The following is an 18,358-nucleotide window of genomic DNA, read 5'->3' as shown; positions in this document are numbered from 1 at the left end:
TAGAGGTTTTTTGTGTTTGTCTATTACATCTAATTGGTTTATTGTATTAAGTCCTTTGTTTCTTTACTTATATTTGATTTTTGTGTCCATGATTATGAGTAGGGTGTTGAAATCTCCAGTTGTTTTTGTAGAACTGTCTGTTTCTCCCTTCAATTCTCTCAGGATTTGCTTCATGTATAGATATTTTGATGGTCTGTCATTAGGTGTATCAGTTCAGTTCAGTCGCTCAGATGTGTCCGACTCTTTGTGACCCCATGAACCACAGCACGCCAGGCCTCCCTGTCCATCACCAACTCCCAGAGTCCACCCAAACCCATGTCCATTGAGTCGGTGGTGCCATCCAACTATCTCATCCTCTGTCGCCCCCTTCTCCTCCTGCCCTCAATCTTTCCCAGCATCAGGGTCTTTTCCAGTGAGTCAGCTCTTAACATCAGGTGGCCAAAGTATTGGAGTTTCAGCTTCAACATCAGTCCTTCCAGTGAACACCCAGGACTGATCTCAGGTGTATAAATGTTTATAATTGTCAAATCTTCCAGTTTATATAATGTTCTTTGTCCCTTGTAACCTTTTTTGACTGAAAGTCTATTGTGTCTGAATATTAGCATAGCTCCCTCCTCCCCGCACCCCTTTGGTTACTGTTTGCACAGAATAACTTAATCCATCCTTTGACTTTCAGCCTGTTTGTGTCATGGAGTCTCAAATGAGTCTCTTATAGATAGCATATCTTGGATTGTGTGTTTTAATCCAATCCAAAGTCTCTGTCTTTTGATTGGATAATTTAGCTCATTTATATTTAAAGCAATTACTGATATGGAGGGACTTCTATCATTGTGCTGTTTGTTTTCTGTATTCCCTGTAGTTTTTTGTCCCTCATTTCCTGCATTACTTTCTTTTGTGTTTAGTTTTTGGGTTTGTGTGTGTGTGTGGTGAAATGTTTTAAGTTCCTTTCTCATTTCCTTTTGTGTATATTCTATAGATTCTTTCTTTGTGGTTACCATAGGGATTATATGTAACATCCCAAAGCTATAACAGTATAATTTGAATTTATACCAGCTTAACTTCAGTAGCATGTAAAAACTCTGCTCCTTTACTGCTCCACCACACCCCTTTGGTTGTTGAGTCACTAAATTACATCTTTATATATTGTGTGCCCCTAGTACTTTTAAACTAGATTATGATCTAGTTCTTTTAAGTGCATTGGTTTCCTAAAATTTGTGCAGAAAAAGAGATTTGGAGTTAACCAGCCAAAGTTACAGTAATACTGGCTTTTACACTATTAATTATGAATTTTTTTCCTTTTAAATGTCTCTTAAATCATGTAGGGAAAAAAAGGTACAGTTACAAACCACTCTTATAACAATACTAGCTTTTATAACTGTCTGTGTATTTACTTTTATGCAAGTCTTTATTTCTCCATACAGCTTGAAATTACTGTCTAGTGTTTTCATTTCAACCTGCAGGACTTACTTGGGCATTTCTTGCAGGGCAAGTTTAGTGGTCATGTACTCCCTCAGCTTTTGTTTATTTGGGAATATCTTGATTTCTCCCTCACTTTTGGAAGCAATTTTACCAGATGCAGGCATACTTCAAAGATACTGTGGTTTGGTTCCAGACCACTGCATGAAGGTGAATATTGCAATAAAGTGAGACACCTGAATTCTTTGGTTTTGGTCTCCCAGTATATATAAATGTTATGTTTACACTATGCTGTAGTCTGTTAAGTGTGCAGTTGCATTGTGTCCTATATATATACACACACTCACCCCTTAATGTAAAATGTTTCATCGCTAAAAAATTCTAACCATCATCTGAACCTTCAGCAAGTCATAATCTTTTTACAATAGTAATATCAGAGATCACTGATTATAGATCACTGTAACAAATATAATAATGAAAAATCTTGAAATATCTTGAGAATTATCAAAATGTGGCACACAGACATGAAGTGAGAAAATGCTGTTAGAAAAATGGTGCTAGTAGACTTGCTCGATACAGAGTTGCCCCAGGTCTTCAATTTATTAAGAAAACAACAACAAAATGCCGTCTCTGAAGTGCAGTAAAATAAGGTATGCCTGTGTAGGATTCTTGGTTGAGAGCTTCTTTTCTTTTAGCATTTCGAATATATAAGCCGGCTGTCTTCTGGCCTTTAAAGTGTATGGTGAGAAGTCTGCTCATAATCTCATTGAGGATCCCTCATGTGTGATGGTTTGCTTCTTTCTTTATCTTGTCTTTTAAGAGTGTGAGTCTTTTTGAGTTCCTTTTACTTGGAGTTTGTTGAACTTCTCAGATGTTTGTGTTCATGGAGTTGGGAAGTTTGGGGCCCTTATTTCTTCATCTATTCTCTCTGCCCCTTTTCTCTCTCTCTTCTACTAGGACTCCCACAGTGTGTAGGTTGGTCCTTTGGTGGTGGTATGTCCCACAGCTCCCTTAGACTCTGTTTGGTTTTCTTCAGTCTTTTTTTCTTTCTGTTTATTCCTCAGCCTTGATAATTTCCATTGTTCTCTCTTCAAGTTCACTGATTCTTTCTCCTCGCTGCTCAAGTGTACCTTTGACTCCCTCTAGTGATTTTTTTTTTTTTTCATTTCACTTGTACTTTTTTTCAGTCTAGAATTTCTTTTTTGTTTTTTCTTAGGCTTTTCTGTTTCTATTGATACTTCCATTTTGTTCCACATGGTTTTCTCATTTTTCTCCACATCTTCCTTTAAATCTCATGGAAGTTACTTCAGCCAGAGTGGGAGGGATTTACAATGCAGGGAGGTGCAGCAGCAGTGGCTGCTTCTCCTGCCCCTTTGTGAGCACCTCTGTGAACAGGAGCAGCAATCTGTCATCAGAACACAGATTCCCAGCATTTGAGGGGCTGAGTCCTTTTGTCCACCTTGACTTCTGAATGTTATGTGCAGGCTGCTCCAGGAACATTTGTACAGCTGCCTGCCCTGTGACAAGGGTTGGGAATGGATAGCTGCTACTATGCTAAGAACTGAAATTAATAGCAATTTAGCATTCTGACCTTTACCTGGCAGTTACAAGCCTTCAGCAGACTCTGGAGTTCCAAAATGGTTACCTCAGACAACTTCTACTATCTTCCCAGAATCCTCGTTGAGTATCTGTTTTTTGTTTCATTGCTTTCTCCTCATATTTTCTTCTTCCAACTTTCTTTAGGCTTTATTTGTTATTTTTCTAGCTCCACGAGCTGGGTGCTCTGTTAATCTGCTCAGGCTGCCATAACAAAATACTGCATACAGACTGGGCAGCTTAAGCAGCAGAATTTAATTTTCTCATCTTTCTGGCCACTGGAAGTCCAAGGTCTATCAGGATGTCAGCATATTTGGTTTCCGGTGAGGAATCTCTTACTGGCTCACATGCTTGCATAACCTTCTCACTATGTTCTCACATGACTTTTCCTTCATACATGTGTTGAGGGAGAGGTATAGAGAGCACCAGCAGGCTCTCTGGTGTCTCTTCATATCAGGACACCATCCTGTTGGGTTGGGGCCCATCCTTATGACCTCATCCAACCTTAGTTACTGCCTCAGATGCTCAGTGTTCACACATATAGCCACACTGGGGATTAGGGCCTCAAGACAGTAGTTTTGGGAAGGATACAAACATTCAGTCCATAACAGATGCTGTAGCTGTAAAACCACAAATTTTGATATGTCATGTTTTCTTTATCATTCACTTCAAATTATATGATGATTTTCCATTTGTGATTTCTTCCTTGACTATCAGTTGTTTATATGTTCCTTGATTTTCAAATATTGGAAGATTTTCTAGTTATTTTTCTGTTCCTGCATTCTAGCTTCCTTCCAGTGAGGTCAGAAACTATACCCTGTGACTTAAATTTGTGCTATTTTTGGGACCTTCCTTATTGACTAGTTTATGGTAAATTCCGTATGTGTTATTACCACCTTAATTTTATGAAAATGGATATTCTGCAGTTGTTGGGCACAACATTGTATATGTCAGGTTTGTTAATTGTATTCAAATGTACTATCTCCTTGCTGATTTTTTTTAAAATTTACATGTTCTGTCAAATACTGAGAGGCGTTATTTTAATAACTCCACCTATAATTGGGGGTCTCTCTTTTTTCTGTTTATTTCTGTCCATTTGTATGTGTATTTAGTCTATGTAATCAGGGCACATAGAAATTTAGAATTATTGACTAAATAATCATTGTTCTTGTTACTCCATTTACTCTCTGATTGTGCTTCAAACCAGCCTTAGTCTGCTTTATTGTTATTGTTCAGTTGCTTAAGTCCTATCCGACTCTTTGTGACCCCCTGGAGTTTGACTTATATTAAAATGTCTGTATCAGAGTCCTAACCCCTGGACTCAGCTCTCTTTTAGTGTTTGCTTGATCTTTTTCCATCCTTTTACTTTCAACTTTTCCTGCTGAAGGGGTGTTTGAAGGTATGTTTCTTGTAAGCAGTATATATAGATATACTTCTCGGCTTTTTCCCCCCTTAAATCCAGTCTAGCATTTTTGTTTTAAAATATTTATTCCCTACCCTTTCCCCCATTTTTCCTGTCTTTGCTCATTTTTTTTTTCTTTTCCAATTTTCTTTCTTTGGGAGTAAAATACTTTTTATTATACCATTTCTCTCCTTATATTCTTTTAACAGTTATCTTCAGGATTCCAGCATATACCCTTGACTCATGATCATTAGAGTCCACTTGGAATCAGGGCCTCTTAACACTTCAAGGACATTTAAATTTCCATATATTTATCCTCTAGTATTTTCATTTCTTCCTGCTTTGCCATCATTCCATCTGAAATATTTTTCCTTCTGCCTAAATAACTTCCTTTCGAGCAACAGAGGGAGAGAAAGAGGAGAGTGTGTTAGTGTATCTTCTATTAGTGGATTCACTTAAATCTTCTTTGACTTAAAATATCTTTTATCAAAAAAAATAAAAAAATTTTAAAAATATCTTTTATCATTCATTTTTTAAAGATATTTTTTACTAAATATAGTACAGTCAATCCTTGAACAATTCAGGAGTTAGGGGCACCAACCCACTATGTATTGGAATATCCAGATATAACTACAGTGCGCCCTCTGTATCCACAGTTTTGCATCCAAATTCAACCAACTTTGTGGATTGTGTAGTACTATAGCATGCATTTATGGGGAAAATGTGCATAAAAGTGGGCCAATGCAATTCAAACCCGTGTCTTTCAGCACTTTAAAAATATCACACCACCTTCTGACTTGTGTTGTGTCTGTTGGAAAATGAGAGCAGCGTTGCTCCTTCAGGGGTAGGGTCTCTTTCCTGACTGCTTACAGCACCTTTTGTCTTTGGATCCCAGCAGTTTTACTATGATGTGCCTATGTAGTTCTCTTTATATTTATGCTTAAGGCTTTTGAGTTTATGGATTTTGCCATTTGATGCTTTTAATCAGTTTTAGAAAATCTCAGCCACTGGCAATTCCCTGGTGGTCCCGTGGTAAGGATTCTGTGCTCTCACTGCCAAGAGTCTGGGTTCATTCCCTGGTTGGGAAACTAAGATCCTGTAAGCCGTGCAGTGCAGCCCCCTTCTCTCCACCTGCCCCCACTCCCGCAAAAAAAATCAGCATAGAAAATCTCAGCCAGTATTTCCTTTTTCTTTTTAAAACTTTTATTGGAGTATAGTTGATTTACAGTGTTGTGTTAGTTTCCAGCGTGTACTGTTTCTTCAGATAGACTGAAACTGTGCAGTCTCTCTCTTCTATGGCTCCAGTTACCTGGAAGTTCCGCCTTTTCATCATACCTCGTATAGCTCTTTTGCTCATTTCCATGTTTTCCATTCTTTTTCCTCTCTTTACTTGAATTGGAATAGTTCTTACTCTACTTCACTTGCCTAATCTTTTTTTTTTTCCCCAGTTTCTAATCTGCCCCAGAATCCATCTTAACAAATACTATGTTTTTAGGTTCTAGACTTTTCAATATATAGCTTTCTAATGAAATTCTCTTTTTTCTTGAACATATAAATTATAACTATTTTAAAGGCCATATTTGTTACTTTCAACTTTGTCTCTGAGTTTGGCAAGACAGCCAAAGTACTACTGCTTTTTGCTTGGTTTCTCAGAATGTTGTCCCATGCATACATGGTTTAAGGATTCACAGTAGCTCTAGGGAAAATTGCAGGCAGCATTTCAAACCTGTGTCTCTACCGTTCCCTTCTCCAGGATTTTTGACTCCTTGTGTCTTGGCCATCGTGGTATTCCCGAATTCCAATCCCTCTCTCCTCAGTCTGTTGAAATCTACATTGAAAGCCCAAGTTCAGAACTCCTAATATGGGGCTTAATGCAGTGTATTCTCCTTGCCTCTGGAAACAGAATATGCCTCTGCTTCTTTCTTTTGTATAGTTTCCTGCTTTTATAGCTGGCTGTTCTAGGCAGATGGTCAGACTATACTTGTTACTTGGTCATGGCTGGGTAGACATGTAAAATGTATGTATGTTTTAGATCAATATAGTTTTATGTTTTCCCTTTTTTTAAACTTAGCATTATATATTGGGCACTTCTTCCTTTCAGTTAAAAAGTTCTTCAAAATCCTCACTTTTAACGATTGCATATTATTACATAATGTGACTGTTCTGTTGCTCCGTTGTGTCCAACTCTCTGTGACCCCATGGGCTGCAGCATACCAGGCTTCCCTGTCCTTCACTATCTCCCGCAAATTTATGACATCATATATTTAATCATTCCTGTTGTTGGATATTTATTTTGTTTAAAAGCTTTTAATGTAATGATTTTACTTCAGTATATCTTTCTACATAGCCAGAGATGCAGCTAAGGTAGAATTATTGTGACAGAAGAATGTGAATGTTTTAAAGTATGTATTGCCAAAATGCTTAATGAATAAATGGTGCAGTTTTATATTTTTATTAGTGTCAACAAAAAGAATTGTAATTAAAATTTTTGGATTACCCTTTTAATGACCTTTTTCTCTTTATGAAAATAGTATGTGTTATAAGAATATTTTAAAAACACAGGTGAGCAATGCTAAAGAAAGTTAGCAGAATCTTACCACCTAGAGTCAGACAGTAATTGGCAATAGGTAATATACTCATTGCCATTCTTATGTGTTTAGAATCATGCTTGCTGTTTTTTACTGGGAGTATCTTGAACATCTGAGGATGTTATATATTTCTTCTGCCACAGTGATTTTCAAATTTTTTCAGGTAATTGCAAAGCAGTTCATTCTTTTTGTTTTCTTTTTCTGTTTTTCTATTCTTCCTCTTCCAGACCTCTTCCTGTGCCAAAGCTGCCCCCTGGGGAGCAGTGTGAAAATGAGGAGGATACAGAGTATATGACTCCTTCCTCTAGGCCCCTGGGACTTCAAAAGCCAGAAGTGAAGTGGCCTCCAGAGATAGCGCAGAGTTCACGGTAGGTTCACAACAGTCCTGTTTGGGAATTCAGTTGATACCAACTCACTCACCTGCTTGGCTTGCTGCCTGCACATAGCGTTATCCAGCCAAAAATAAAGCAGAAAGATGTGTGTAGCCGCTAATGTTTTAAGCTTCTTGCAGCTGTAAGCAGTTCTACTTAATGTTTCTTGAGCATCACAATAATTTCAAAAACATACACAGCTGTTACTCATAATAGGAGTCAATCTTATGATATTTACTAGTAGTGACACTGGCGAAGGGAGAGTGTTATCTTGATAGAATCAGGATCTAGAGAAGTTGTGAATAAGTGACTCCTGCTAAGTTTGCAGATAACAGAGTTCTGTTTCTGAAGATCATTATGCCACTTTCCTTCCGGTCCAGAACGTGTGACTGTGACCAGCAGATCGATAGCTGTACATACGAAGCCATGTATAATATTCAGTCCCAGGTGGCGCCATCTGTCACAGAGAGTGGTACGTTTGGTGAGTAGTCATTCTGCTTCTTTATTTATTTATTTAAATTTACTTATTCATTTGGCTATGCCAGGTGTTAGTTGCAGCATGTGGGATCTTTAGTTGTGGTGTGCAAACTCTTAGTTGCAGCATGTGGGATCTTAGTTCCCTGACCAGGGATCAGACCTGGGCCCCTTGCATTGGGGGCATGGAGTCTTAGCCACTGGACCACCAGGGAAGTCCCCAGTTCTGCTGCTTTAACAATCATTGATGTGCTGGAGGAATGAGCTGATAATGTCTGGCCAATGAGAGCTTGATCTAAGTGGAATATTCTTAAATAATTTTCTTTGCAAAGTATCTTTGATCTATGGCAGTAAAGGCCTTTCTTCTCTTTTATTTTTCATTCACACAGCTAGTTCCATTTGGGTTTTTCATCCTTCCAGGGCCTGGCAGCCCTTGTGTTATACGGCCTGGACCCGCAGTGCTGGCAGCTAGCTCCCTCTTACTCCCATTGCTTTTCAACATTGATGAAATTCTTGTGTGTGTGGGTGGTGAATACTCCATTCCCATATTAACTAGCTTACCAAGTTGAAAGTTCAAGAAGGCAGTACATATAACAGGGCCCTTTGGCTGATCTTCCAAGGTGAAATGCAGATGAAAATGTTGACTGAATGCTGTAAAGTGGTGCTTGAGTCTTGGATTTCAGTGGCCGTTAACCTTGGCCAGGGTAGCTTTTGACATATTTAGAAAAATAGAGCTGCAGGATTGGTACAGATTTTGGTTCCTTGTTTCTTTTATTTCTACCCACAGGGCCACACAGTGTTTGACCCATAATGGATATTCAATAACTGTTTGATGCTATATATGCTCGATGAGTGGATGTCCCTGTCCTGAAATGTTAGACAGAGAAGTACGTTAGATAAAGAGGATAACTGCACAAATTTTTCTCTAGGTGAAGGGAATTTGGCTGCAGCCCATGCCAACACCGGCCCTGAGGAATCAGAAAATGAAGAGGACGGGTATGATGTTCCCAAGCCACCCGTGCCTGTGGTGCTGGCCCGCCGCACGCTCTCTGACATCTCCAACGCCAGTTCCTCCTTTGGCTGGCTGTCCCTGGAAGGTGATCCCCCCACACGTGAGTCTCCAGGCTCCCTCAGGTTTACCCAGAAATGCTGTGTGGCTCCCTATTTATGCCAAGACAGAGATGACTTCCTAGTGACAGTAAGTCAGTAGCTGAAAGGAGTGGACCACAGTGGGAGGAAAGCTGGTCCTGGGACCCAAATTGGGAAGTTAAAGTTGATTTAGACTCTTGAGAATTTTGCCTGACTTAGAAATAAGGTATTCCTTACACCCTGGCTCTGCCTATGCTGGGAGTAGTAGGCTTTCTGGCTCATCTGAGCATGCGTGTTGACAGTGATAATTCAGCTTGATGATTTGGAGCACACATTCCTGACTTCTGGGCCCTGTCCCGCTGGAAGGGAGGCGTACTCCTCTGGAAAGCATCTGAGTGGGCCTAGAGCCAGCCCACATTTGGACCTCAACTGTTAAGGGCTGTCCTTCTTGCACCTGTGGCCGCCTGGGAACGCAGCGGCCAGAGTTTCTGTCACTTTAGTAACTAACGGAAGACAGCCTTTAGGACAGCTGGTGAAAAAAGATACATGGCATCCATTGCCCAAACAGGCAGTGATCCCCTGCCACCCAGCCTTGTTTAATGCTTTTCCACTGTGACTTCGGCTTATTTCTGTTCCTTGATTTGTAAAGGGAGAAATCTAGTGTCTGCTCTGGCCCCTCAGAAATGTTTTTTGACTTATTCAGGCAGTAATGCATGTGAAAATTTGGTGCTCAGTGTAAAGCCTGTTGCAGATGTTGTGTGGGCAGGGCAGCATGGTCCCCGTTGGTAGGGCAAGTGCGTGGTGTCTGTAGAAGGTTGTCCTGCCATGAGAGGAAGGCTGTACGCTAAAACTCTTTAAGCTGTAAAAACCCAGCCGTGTGACTGAAGAACACATGTACCCGACTGACAGTGGGTCAGTAATATCTCATACTAGCACACTGTTATTAGATGAGGCTTTCTTCCCACCCCCACCCGCCCCCAGATTTGCAAATATTCTCTTTCCGATTTCTTCCAGACTTCACTGAGAGTGCTCAGGTTCCTGAGAGGCCACCCAAGCCGTTCCCTCGGAGAATCAACTCTGAACGGAAAGCAGGCAGCTGTCAGCAGAGCAGTGCTGCCACCTCGGCCGCCGCCTCCCCGCAGCTCTCCAGCGAGATCGAGAGCCTCCTGAGTCAGGGCTACTCCTATCAGGACATTCAGAAAGCCTTGGTCATTGCCCACAACAACATTGAAATGGCCAAAAACATCCTCCGGGAATTCGTTTCTATTTCTTCTCCGGCCCATGTTGCCACCTAGCACACCCCCTCCCTGCCGCAGCTTAGAGGACCGAGGAGCCGGGAGCTCTCGCTCAAGTAGCACCCTAAAGGGCGGCTAGGTTCCTTTGGAAACTTCACAGTGAGGTCTTGCCCTGTCTGTGGGGTATCACATCTGTGGTTCCAAGATTTCAAAGCAGTGGACTGAGGACGGAACAGCTAGGAGGCTTGATTCTTTTCTTAATGTTTTAAGAGTGCATTTGAAGGTGTCCTTCAGTTCCCACTTGGAAAGAGTGTGGATTTTTATGAAATAGTAGCCTACCTGGGGAACAGTCCAGAAAGCAGAAGTACTGTGCTCTAAATCCTAATTGAGGACTTAAGACTTTCTTGGGTTAAGGATATGGTTGTATGCGTTTTGTTTGTCTGTCTGTGGTTGTGTGTGTCCTGTGGTTATAAGATTAACCTGCTGTGTGTGTAAATTCCAGGCGGGGAATTAGCACAAGAGGTTTAGGAAGGAATCTTAAAGACTCCCATCTACTGTGGTTTTCTCCCCAACCCCAGCGTGTGTTACAACTCAAACACTCCCCTTTGGCTTGGATTGTCATGTGCATAGCTGAAGTCTTGTATTTTTAGAACGCCTCCCCACCCCCTGCTCTGTCTTCTCCCTGTCTCCTCTGCCCTCCTGCTCCTTAGTGTCCGTCATTGGCAGTGGGCTTACTGTGATCAGCCTTACTGACGCCAAGCCGCTTATAGGATGTTCTTTATAATGTGTGATGGTGTTGGTTTGTTTGGTAGATAGGTGGGAAAAAAGTACTGTCGCTCTGTCATTATGGTCCTGTTTGATACTCGCAGCGAACACTGGTCACTCCAAAGCACTGTTTCTATAGGAACATTGAATCTGTTTTTAAAAAGATGTTTTAATTATCGTAATTACATAATGACTGATATGAGATAGAGGCCTTCAGATACATTCCATGCTCTCCCCAGAATAGTCTGCGGGAGCCAGTTGCCTTGGTGCCAGGTATGTGTTCTAATGTAGATCATGAGATTTTCTACTTAATGGGAAGGGGAAAACATTTGTTTCCAGCATGGCTTTCTGGCCCAAATACCATGAAGCACTTAGGAAGCTCCATTCACACGCTCTGTACCTTGTTATACATAAAATGCACACAGCAGACAATAAGGATTTCTCTCTTGAGCTTTTCTTCCCAGTGAATTTCAGCTTATATGGGTGTCTCCCTGTGATGATGAGCCAGGTTATATTTTCAGAGGTGAGTTTTTTCTTTGCTCTTTAAGGAGTTGAGGGTATCACTCCAGGGTAGCACAGCATTCTGCTGACAGTTAGCACCAACCCTACACTGGTGCTGCCTGGCGACTCGCTTTTCTCTTTGTGCCTATGGCTTTGGGAATGTAGCATTTCCTTCTTCTTCCTCATCCCCTTTCTTCTTCCCTTTAGCTCTCAGATACTCTTTAGTGACTGCGTTCCCCACGGTCATTAGACATCACTGGTGTGATCAATGCCTTTATTGCACTCAGACAACATTGACAGGCCCTCCAGCTTGTGCCCTTGCCAGTTGGTAAAGAAGACTCAGAGTTCATTGGTCTGTTCCTGTAGATGCTGCCAGCCCGAGCCTTTTAACTGACTTCCCTGGCAGTGGGTAACCTTCCTCCTGGTCAGAAACAAGCCTGCTCCTTGATAAACCCACCTGCCTCACAATCTAAAACCTGGTTTGTCTCACAATCTAAACAGAAATGACTTTGCATCTATTTTCTTTCCCACGTTATCATAATTGGACTTAAAGCTTTTTCTAACTCTTTTCTTGGCTTTCAGTTACTCCTAGATCTTTTGTTTTTCTCCTCTTGCCTCCGAGCCATTTACATTTCCAGAGTGGACGATTTGGGGATTCTTGCTGAATTGCCGTGGTTACACATTGTCTTCTCTTTATGACAGAAATGACACAGCCCCCAGCAGGTGCAGGAGGGCCTCAGTCAGGGTGGAGAGGGCAGAGGAAAGCGACAGAGAGTCGGAAAGAGGAACCTAGTGTCTCCTGCTCAAAGCTGGTATAGTGTTTCACTTGTGGTAGCGTTCATTTTTGAACTTTGTTTAGATGTGGAAGGCCTAGGTGAAGAACTAGAAAACATGGCAGCAGCCTGCGTACCTCTGCCTGCTGGAGTTTTTCCTTATCTGTAGATACTACCTATAGTCTGAAGATCTGACAAGAGAACAAAGCAGTGGTTCTGCAAGTCCTTTGTCTTTTCAAAGTGCATGCAAAGTCTTCTTTGAAGATTATGTCCTTAATTATATACGCTAAAGGCAGGCTTATCCTTTTTTTTTTTTTCTTAATGGTTCATTGGGTCATTCAGTACTCAACAGTTCATTGAGTACCTGTGTGGTTCATTGGGTCAGCCCTCAAACTCGGTGCTGAACATATGCACCATTGCTTGGCCTGGTTCTTAGCTTGTCAGTTGTTTGTCTATGGGCACTCAGAGTCTCAGACCTTTCGGTGAGAGGTTCCTTTGGGTGCTCTGAGTTCATGCCTGGGTCTGAGTCTGAGATTGCCAGATGAGCCTCAGGCAAGTTTTCGCATGGCTCTTGTTTGAGGATATTTCCAAAACCATAATTTCTTAAATTTTCCTTTGAGGCACCAGTCACCCATTCTTCATCCTCAGTTCATGTGGCAGTTTTTAATTCTTTGGTTCTGCTCTGAATTTAACTAAATTGCCCTTTCACAAGTGGGCTTTGAATTTTGCCATTTGGAGCAGCCACATCCCCTTTCTCCCTCTAAATTACAAATGGTTCCCCCTCTGTTAGCTATCAGGTAAGGTAAAAACCACTTTGCTGTTTCCCCTATTCTCGAATGCATTAGGCTCTTCGGTTCAACCCTGCTTCCCCATGTCTCCTTGGACTGCTTTCTGCAGCCCTCCTTGATGCTGGCTGGCTGTTTCATCCACTGCCCCTGCCATACTCCTTCTATTAAAGTCAGGGGTTCTCAAGGTGGAAAAAACCTGTGGGCTCAGTGATATACCTCCGTTTAGGTAAATAATAGATTTGGCAGTCTGTCGTCTCAGCATTTATCTGTTAATATTTATATCAATAGTGCTATATACCTGTGGGTGGCCATTCTCTCCCCTTACTCTCTCTATGCCCCCAACCCTGCTCTGCGTGTTGTGCCATCCTTCTGTTCTTTTGCTTCTCATGCAGACTCTTCACACCAGGGCCCAGGGTGTAGTATAGTACTGTTAGTATCATTTAGCTGTTTTGTGGATTTAGAAGAAAAATTAGGGGAGTTGCTATTTCTCATACTTAAAATATTTATTTCCTCTTTAGAAAAGTAAAATATATTTTATGGTTCAATCAGAAACCTCACACATGAATTTTTTATATTTGCTTGCAAAGTAGGACCAGCTATATGTTCCCTTTAACAAGATCTAGACCTTTTTGCATGTGACCAGCAGTAGTGTTAGTGCAGAATATTCTCCTACCTCACGTCATGAGAGGCAGAGGGGTACAGGCCCTCTTCCCAAACTGTAAATCTCCCCTCTTGCTGTTGGCCTTTCTGACTCTGCAGTGACCACTGCCCATGGAATAATGATATTCTGACCATTGGCCTGGCTCTCAGAGTGTGTGTTCGTTCAGCAGGTGGTTATGAGTGAATACCATGAGCCTCAAGTGCCAGCTCTGTGTTCTCACCTGCCACCGCAAGACGGTTTACTGATGTTGAGGAATTGTACTTGGACTGTCTAGCATGTGCATTTGGCCCTAAAATACCCATTCCCAATTCAATCGTGCAGTTTATAGTCACAGCTGTGTGCAGACATACGTTTCCTTATAGAGCTGTCCTGGTTAAGAATCAGTTCAAGATGCTCCCCTTAACCCCTGTTATCTTCCTATAGTTTTGATAATGTCTGGGAGATTCCTCCATGTAAGTCTCATGGATTACCCACCATTTTTATGTGTTTATAGTCTCTGTGATGGGTCTGTTCATTGGCTCAGAGTTGGACAGTAGAGCAGTCAAATGTTTAAGGAAAGCATCTGCCTACAGTCCCCTTTCCACTCCAGTGCCTTTCTTGATCTTTTTACTCAGCTGCTTGTATTCCTATTCCCCTTTATTAGGAAGTTTTCTTATGACCCTTCTGGGACCTCTTACCATCTCCCATCCTGTGTGGAATTGGTTTTCAGTCATTCCACAACCTTCCTGTTAATCCTATGTCTCTTTAGAAGAGCCAAAGTTGTGAGAGAAGGATGAGTGCCTGTCTCTGGGTCCTGATCGTCCACCAGTTGTTTGGTCTCCCAAGAGCCAGGCAGTGAGGTAGATGAACTCAGTTCTTAAAAATGTCAGCCTGTATCTCTAGGAGTATGGAGCTTAGAGACCCTGGAACTTAGTGTAAGGGTCAACACGTTATTCTCCTCCTGGATTTTCATGCCCTAGAAATTCGATCTGAAGTATTCTCAGCATAAAGCATTGCTGTTACTTTGATCTCAGTCTACATTAGCAGCCTCATGTTAGAAATGCATGTTGCCACTTAATGCATGGAGGAGGGCAGTGGAAGAAGGTCAAGACTGTATGTTTGACCGTCCTGTTGAGCAGTCCTTCGGATACCAGAAACAGAAGAATTCAGGCAGAAGAAAGGAGGGAGTCATCAGGATGCAGAGTATCTCCCAGAACCCAGTGAAGCAGTACAGTTGATTCTGCATGGAGCTGAGAAACTTTGCAACTCGATCTTTCTCCTGCAAGTAAATCTGTTTGTCAGTAATGTGTGGCCGTGAAATCAGTACCCTAGTCCTCAAGTCCTCATGGCCCCCCAGTTCTAGGGATCATCACTTTAACAGATACCCAGCTCCTCTTGTTCATATTCTCAAGGAAAACTGTCATCAGCCCAGCATGTTGATCAGGTATGGGCACCCAGCCAGTCCGCCTTTGCCACACAGGGCGGCAGCCGCAGGTTAGTTCAGGTGGGAAGAAGGGGCAGTGGGAGGTTCTGACTGGAGGTGAGAGAGACCCTAAACCGTTTTGGGTTGGCCAAAAAGTTCCATCAGCTTTTGTGTATGATGTCATGACATGAAAACCCAAATGCACTTTTTGGCCAAACCAATACTTTAGTAGCCAAGCTTACCATACTGCTTTCTTGAGAGGGGAAAGGCAGGCATGGGACTGTGTCTGGGACATTGAAGAAGCGATTAGGTTAACGTTAACTTGGGTTACCTTCACTGTTTATTGCCTGTTTTTCTTTCCTTTATGAGTCCTGGCATCCAAGATTTCTTACCTCTTTCTTCAGGACCTGTTTCTCCTGTTCCAGAGCTAGTCTGTTCTTGGGTGACATTTCTTAGCCTTCATTTAATCTCAGGTTTCTGGCTGTCTTTCACTTTCTTCAGAGAGCAGATCACAAATCCCCCGTCGCCCCTGCCCGTTGACTTCTGGGCTCTCTTCAGGTTTTAGTGCTGAGAACATGCTCATTCTCCAGGCCCGTGGCCTCAGTCCCTCCATGTCCTCCTCCCTACCCTTTCATCTAGTCTCTCCTCTGCAGTGATGTCCTTAGGCATCACTGAGGTCCGTGGTACCTCAGAAACTACTTTGCAGTAAGAATTTATGACATTGGGACAGTTGCCAGGATGTGAATTAGGTATAGATTCCAGTTGAGAGTTTCTACTGAGAGCACTGTCGACAGGATGCATCTGTCCTCTCTGTCCGGTTGCTTCCTTTGTCGTCCTGTAGTAAAGCCTTTGTTTGTTGGTTTTTTAAAGCTGTGCTTCTGCTTGCCTGAATCTTCTGATCTTGTTTCTCTCAACCCGGACCCTGTCCCTTGTTATTAATGCAGTTCATAATTACTTACAACTTTTTTAAACTACTGGAGTCATCTGATGTACATCGAAGTCGCCTCATAATCCAAAGATGCACACTGAGGCCTGTGGTGAAGGCTGGGGCCTGTGTTTGAAATTCCCTTCTAGGCTCTAGAATTCAGGGGCAGAGGGACAGCAGTGCCATTTGCCTTCACCTAGTCCTAGGAAGTCTGGGTTGGTTTCAGAGGGGGAGCACCAATGTTTCTTGTTTCCGGAAAGTAGCCCAGGAGTGAGTGGGGGAGTCGGGGTGGGGAGAGCCAGGCCTGCCTAGAGGCCCCCTGGCAGTCTTCTGGAGAGCACGGTGCCAAAGGACCAGCTGTTGACTAACAGACTAACAACTGTTTGGAGATCTCACTGCCCCTTCTCTTGTTCAGTTCTTGAGAAAAATGTAGCCGACCACTCCCTGTGTGTGTAGAGAGCGGAGGCTGAACGCCAACCTACTGATCTGACAGTGGAACAAATCAGAGTTCTCATCGCCCTGCCTCAGATTCTTGTTCGGTCCCCAAAATGTGAGAGGCGCCCTTCACATATCCTCCTTCTGCCCCTGGGTCACTTTGGGAGGCCAGGGGAGTCTGCTCGGTCCAGGCTGTCTGAGCCTCCCCAGGCCTGGCACTGCTGCCCTGCTGGGCCCCCGCGTGGGGTGTGTGTGCGCGCCTGCACCCAGCGCTCCGACGTAGGTGCTAATGTGCCCCGCGTGTCGGTTCCCGCCTCCCCGCCTCCCTGCCTCCCTCTGACCGAGCTTTGTGGCAGAGGAAGCTGCGCTTATGGCTGTCTGGAAGCTGATGAGGCAGGGGACTGCTTACCGGCTGTAGACCCTGTGTGTTCTGTTCCTTGGCTTCTCCCTTCTGCTGTCGGGGTGAGTGAGCCTGCAGGCGCCAGGCCCACAGAGGGGATGCCTCCCGACCTGCCCGCCTCAGCCTTCTTTTGGTGTCCTGGCCTTGGCCTCCTGCCGAAGTGGGTGGCAGGGGCGTGGCAGCTAGGAGGTACCTCCTCCCCCTGCTTTCTGGCTGTGGTGACTTGGTATTTTTAACCTTATATATCTTTTTGCTTTATTCAAAACAAAACAATTTTTAGCACACTGAAAAAAAAAAAAAAACCAAACATTTTGTGCCTTTCTAAGGCAGCACTGTATCCCAGGCTGCATTTTAGGACTTAATATGGAAATACCAGAGTCTTAGCTCCTCTACCTTGAGGGTCATTAGTTCTCCAGTCTAGGGGAGAGGACGTGTCTCCGTGCGGCCGGGGAGGTGGCACCCAGGTGCAGCAGGTCGGCGGTCCCTTCTCCAGCCACAGTGCTGAGTTGGAAGAAATGAGCATTGTACCCCAGGATCATTTCGTTGGCTCCGGTCAGAATCTTAGTTGTCAGGTTGGATGTTCTGTATTCAGCAGGAGACAGAATGTTCCATGACTGCCAGGTATCCTCTGGACCGTTTCAAGTGACCCAGCCTCCCAATCCTGTCAGTGACCCAGCGGCATTGAACAGTGTAGAGTGGACTCCCGAGAAGAGGAGGTTGTTTGTCTTGTCTTGTCTTTATGCTGGATCCTGAACTGGCCTAGACCTCCTGCCTCTCTCTTAAGACTTGGCTTTCCTTTCATTTGAAAACTTCAGACGTAGAGCATTAAGCAGATAGTGCCTCTGCAGGGGCGAGTTTTCCCCTGGGCAGGGAGGCACGGACCACGTACCGGAACAGAAGCCTGTCCTCAGTATGGTGGCCACTGTAGGTTTCAACAACAAAAGTTTTCTGTATAATGACGTTTTACTTGTCTCTTTCCCTCTTCTCAGTTCTTCCTTGCCTTTAACTTAATAAAGAATTGGGAGATAGAAACAGTTCTTTTCAAAGTCCTCCTTATTCAGGATTTTGACATTCTTGGCCTGGGTGGGGCTGGAGAGAACTTGATGCTTTCTCCAGAATGAAGAGTCCCATTTGTATATCAGTGTTAAAAATAAAACAAAATGAAACCTTAGATGAGATTTTTGTGGACTATTTTAAAAATGTGTCATTAATATAAAAAAATTATATTAGCAGTATTTAATCATTCTCACCTGTAAAGAATAAAACAGAAGGTAAATATTCTTACAGAGAATAGCAGAGCTTTAAGAGTCATTTTCATTTTAAGTTCATTTTGTTTTGCCAATGTATTAATGTTTAGAGGTTCTGTTATACTAATGTTATTTATTAATTTTTTTCACTTCCATACACAGTTAACTAAAGAGCTTTTTCAGGCACCCATGTCTGTAAAAAATATTTTTAAATAAAGTTTCTTTTGTTGTAGCAGACCAGAGTTCTTGCTCATTCGTGGGTCAGGGAGTAATGCATTGGGGAACTACAA

General features: G+C 42.8%; 1 protein-coding gene across 3 annotated transcripts in view; it reads left to right on the top strand.

Moving 5' to 3' along the window:
• Positions 1 to 18,305, top strand: part of CBL (Cbl proto-oncogene) — an 87,496-nt gene extending 69,191 nt beyond the window's left edge. For all 3 annotated transcript variants that reach the window (XM_065945625.1, XM_065945624.1, XM_065945626.1), the window contains 4 exons: positions 7,230 to 7,370; positions 7,754 to 7,854; positions 8,777 to 8,959; positions 9,951 to 18,305. In XM_065945625.1, the coding sequence (XP_065801697.1) occupies positions 7,230 to 7,370; positions 7,754 to 7,854; positions 8,777 to 8,959; positions 9,951 to 10,231 (706 nt within the window). In that variant the 3' untranslated portion in view covers positions 10,232 to 18,305. The remainder of the gene's footprint in view (positions 1 to 7,229; positions 7,371 to 7,753; positions 7,855 to 8,776; positions 8,960 to 9,950) is intronic.
• The last annotated feature ends 53 nt before the right edge of the window (positions 18,306 to 18,358 follow it).

The sequence above is a fragment of the Muntiacus reevesi genome, chromosome 9 (genome assembly GCF_963930625.1).
Source record: "Muntiacus reevesi chromosome 9, mMunRee1.1, whole genome shotgun sequence".
NCBI lineage: Eukaryota > Metazoa > Chordata > Mammalia > Artiodactyla > Cervidae > Muntiacus > Muntiacus reevesi.
Note: the sequence above shows the minus strand (reverse complement) of the source record. Positions and strands in the feature narration are given on the sequence as shown.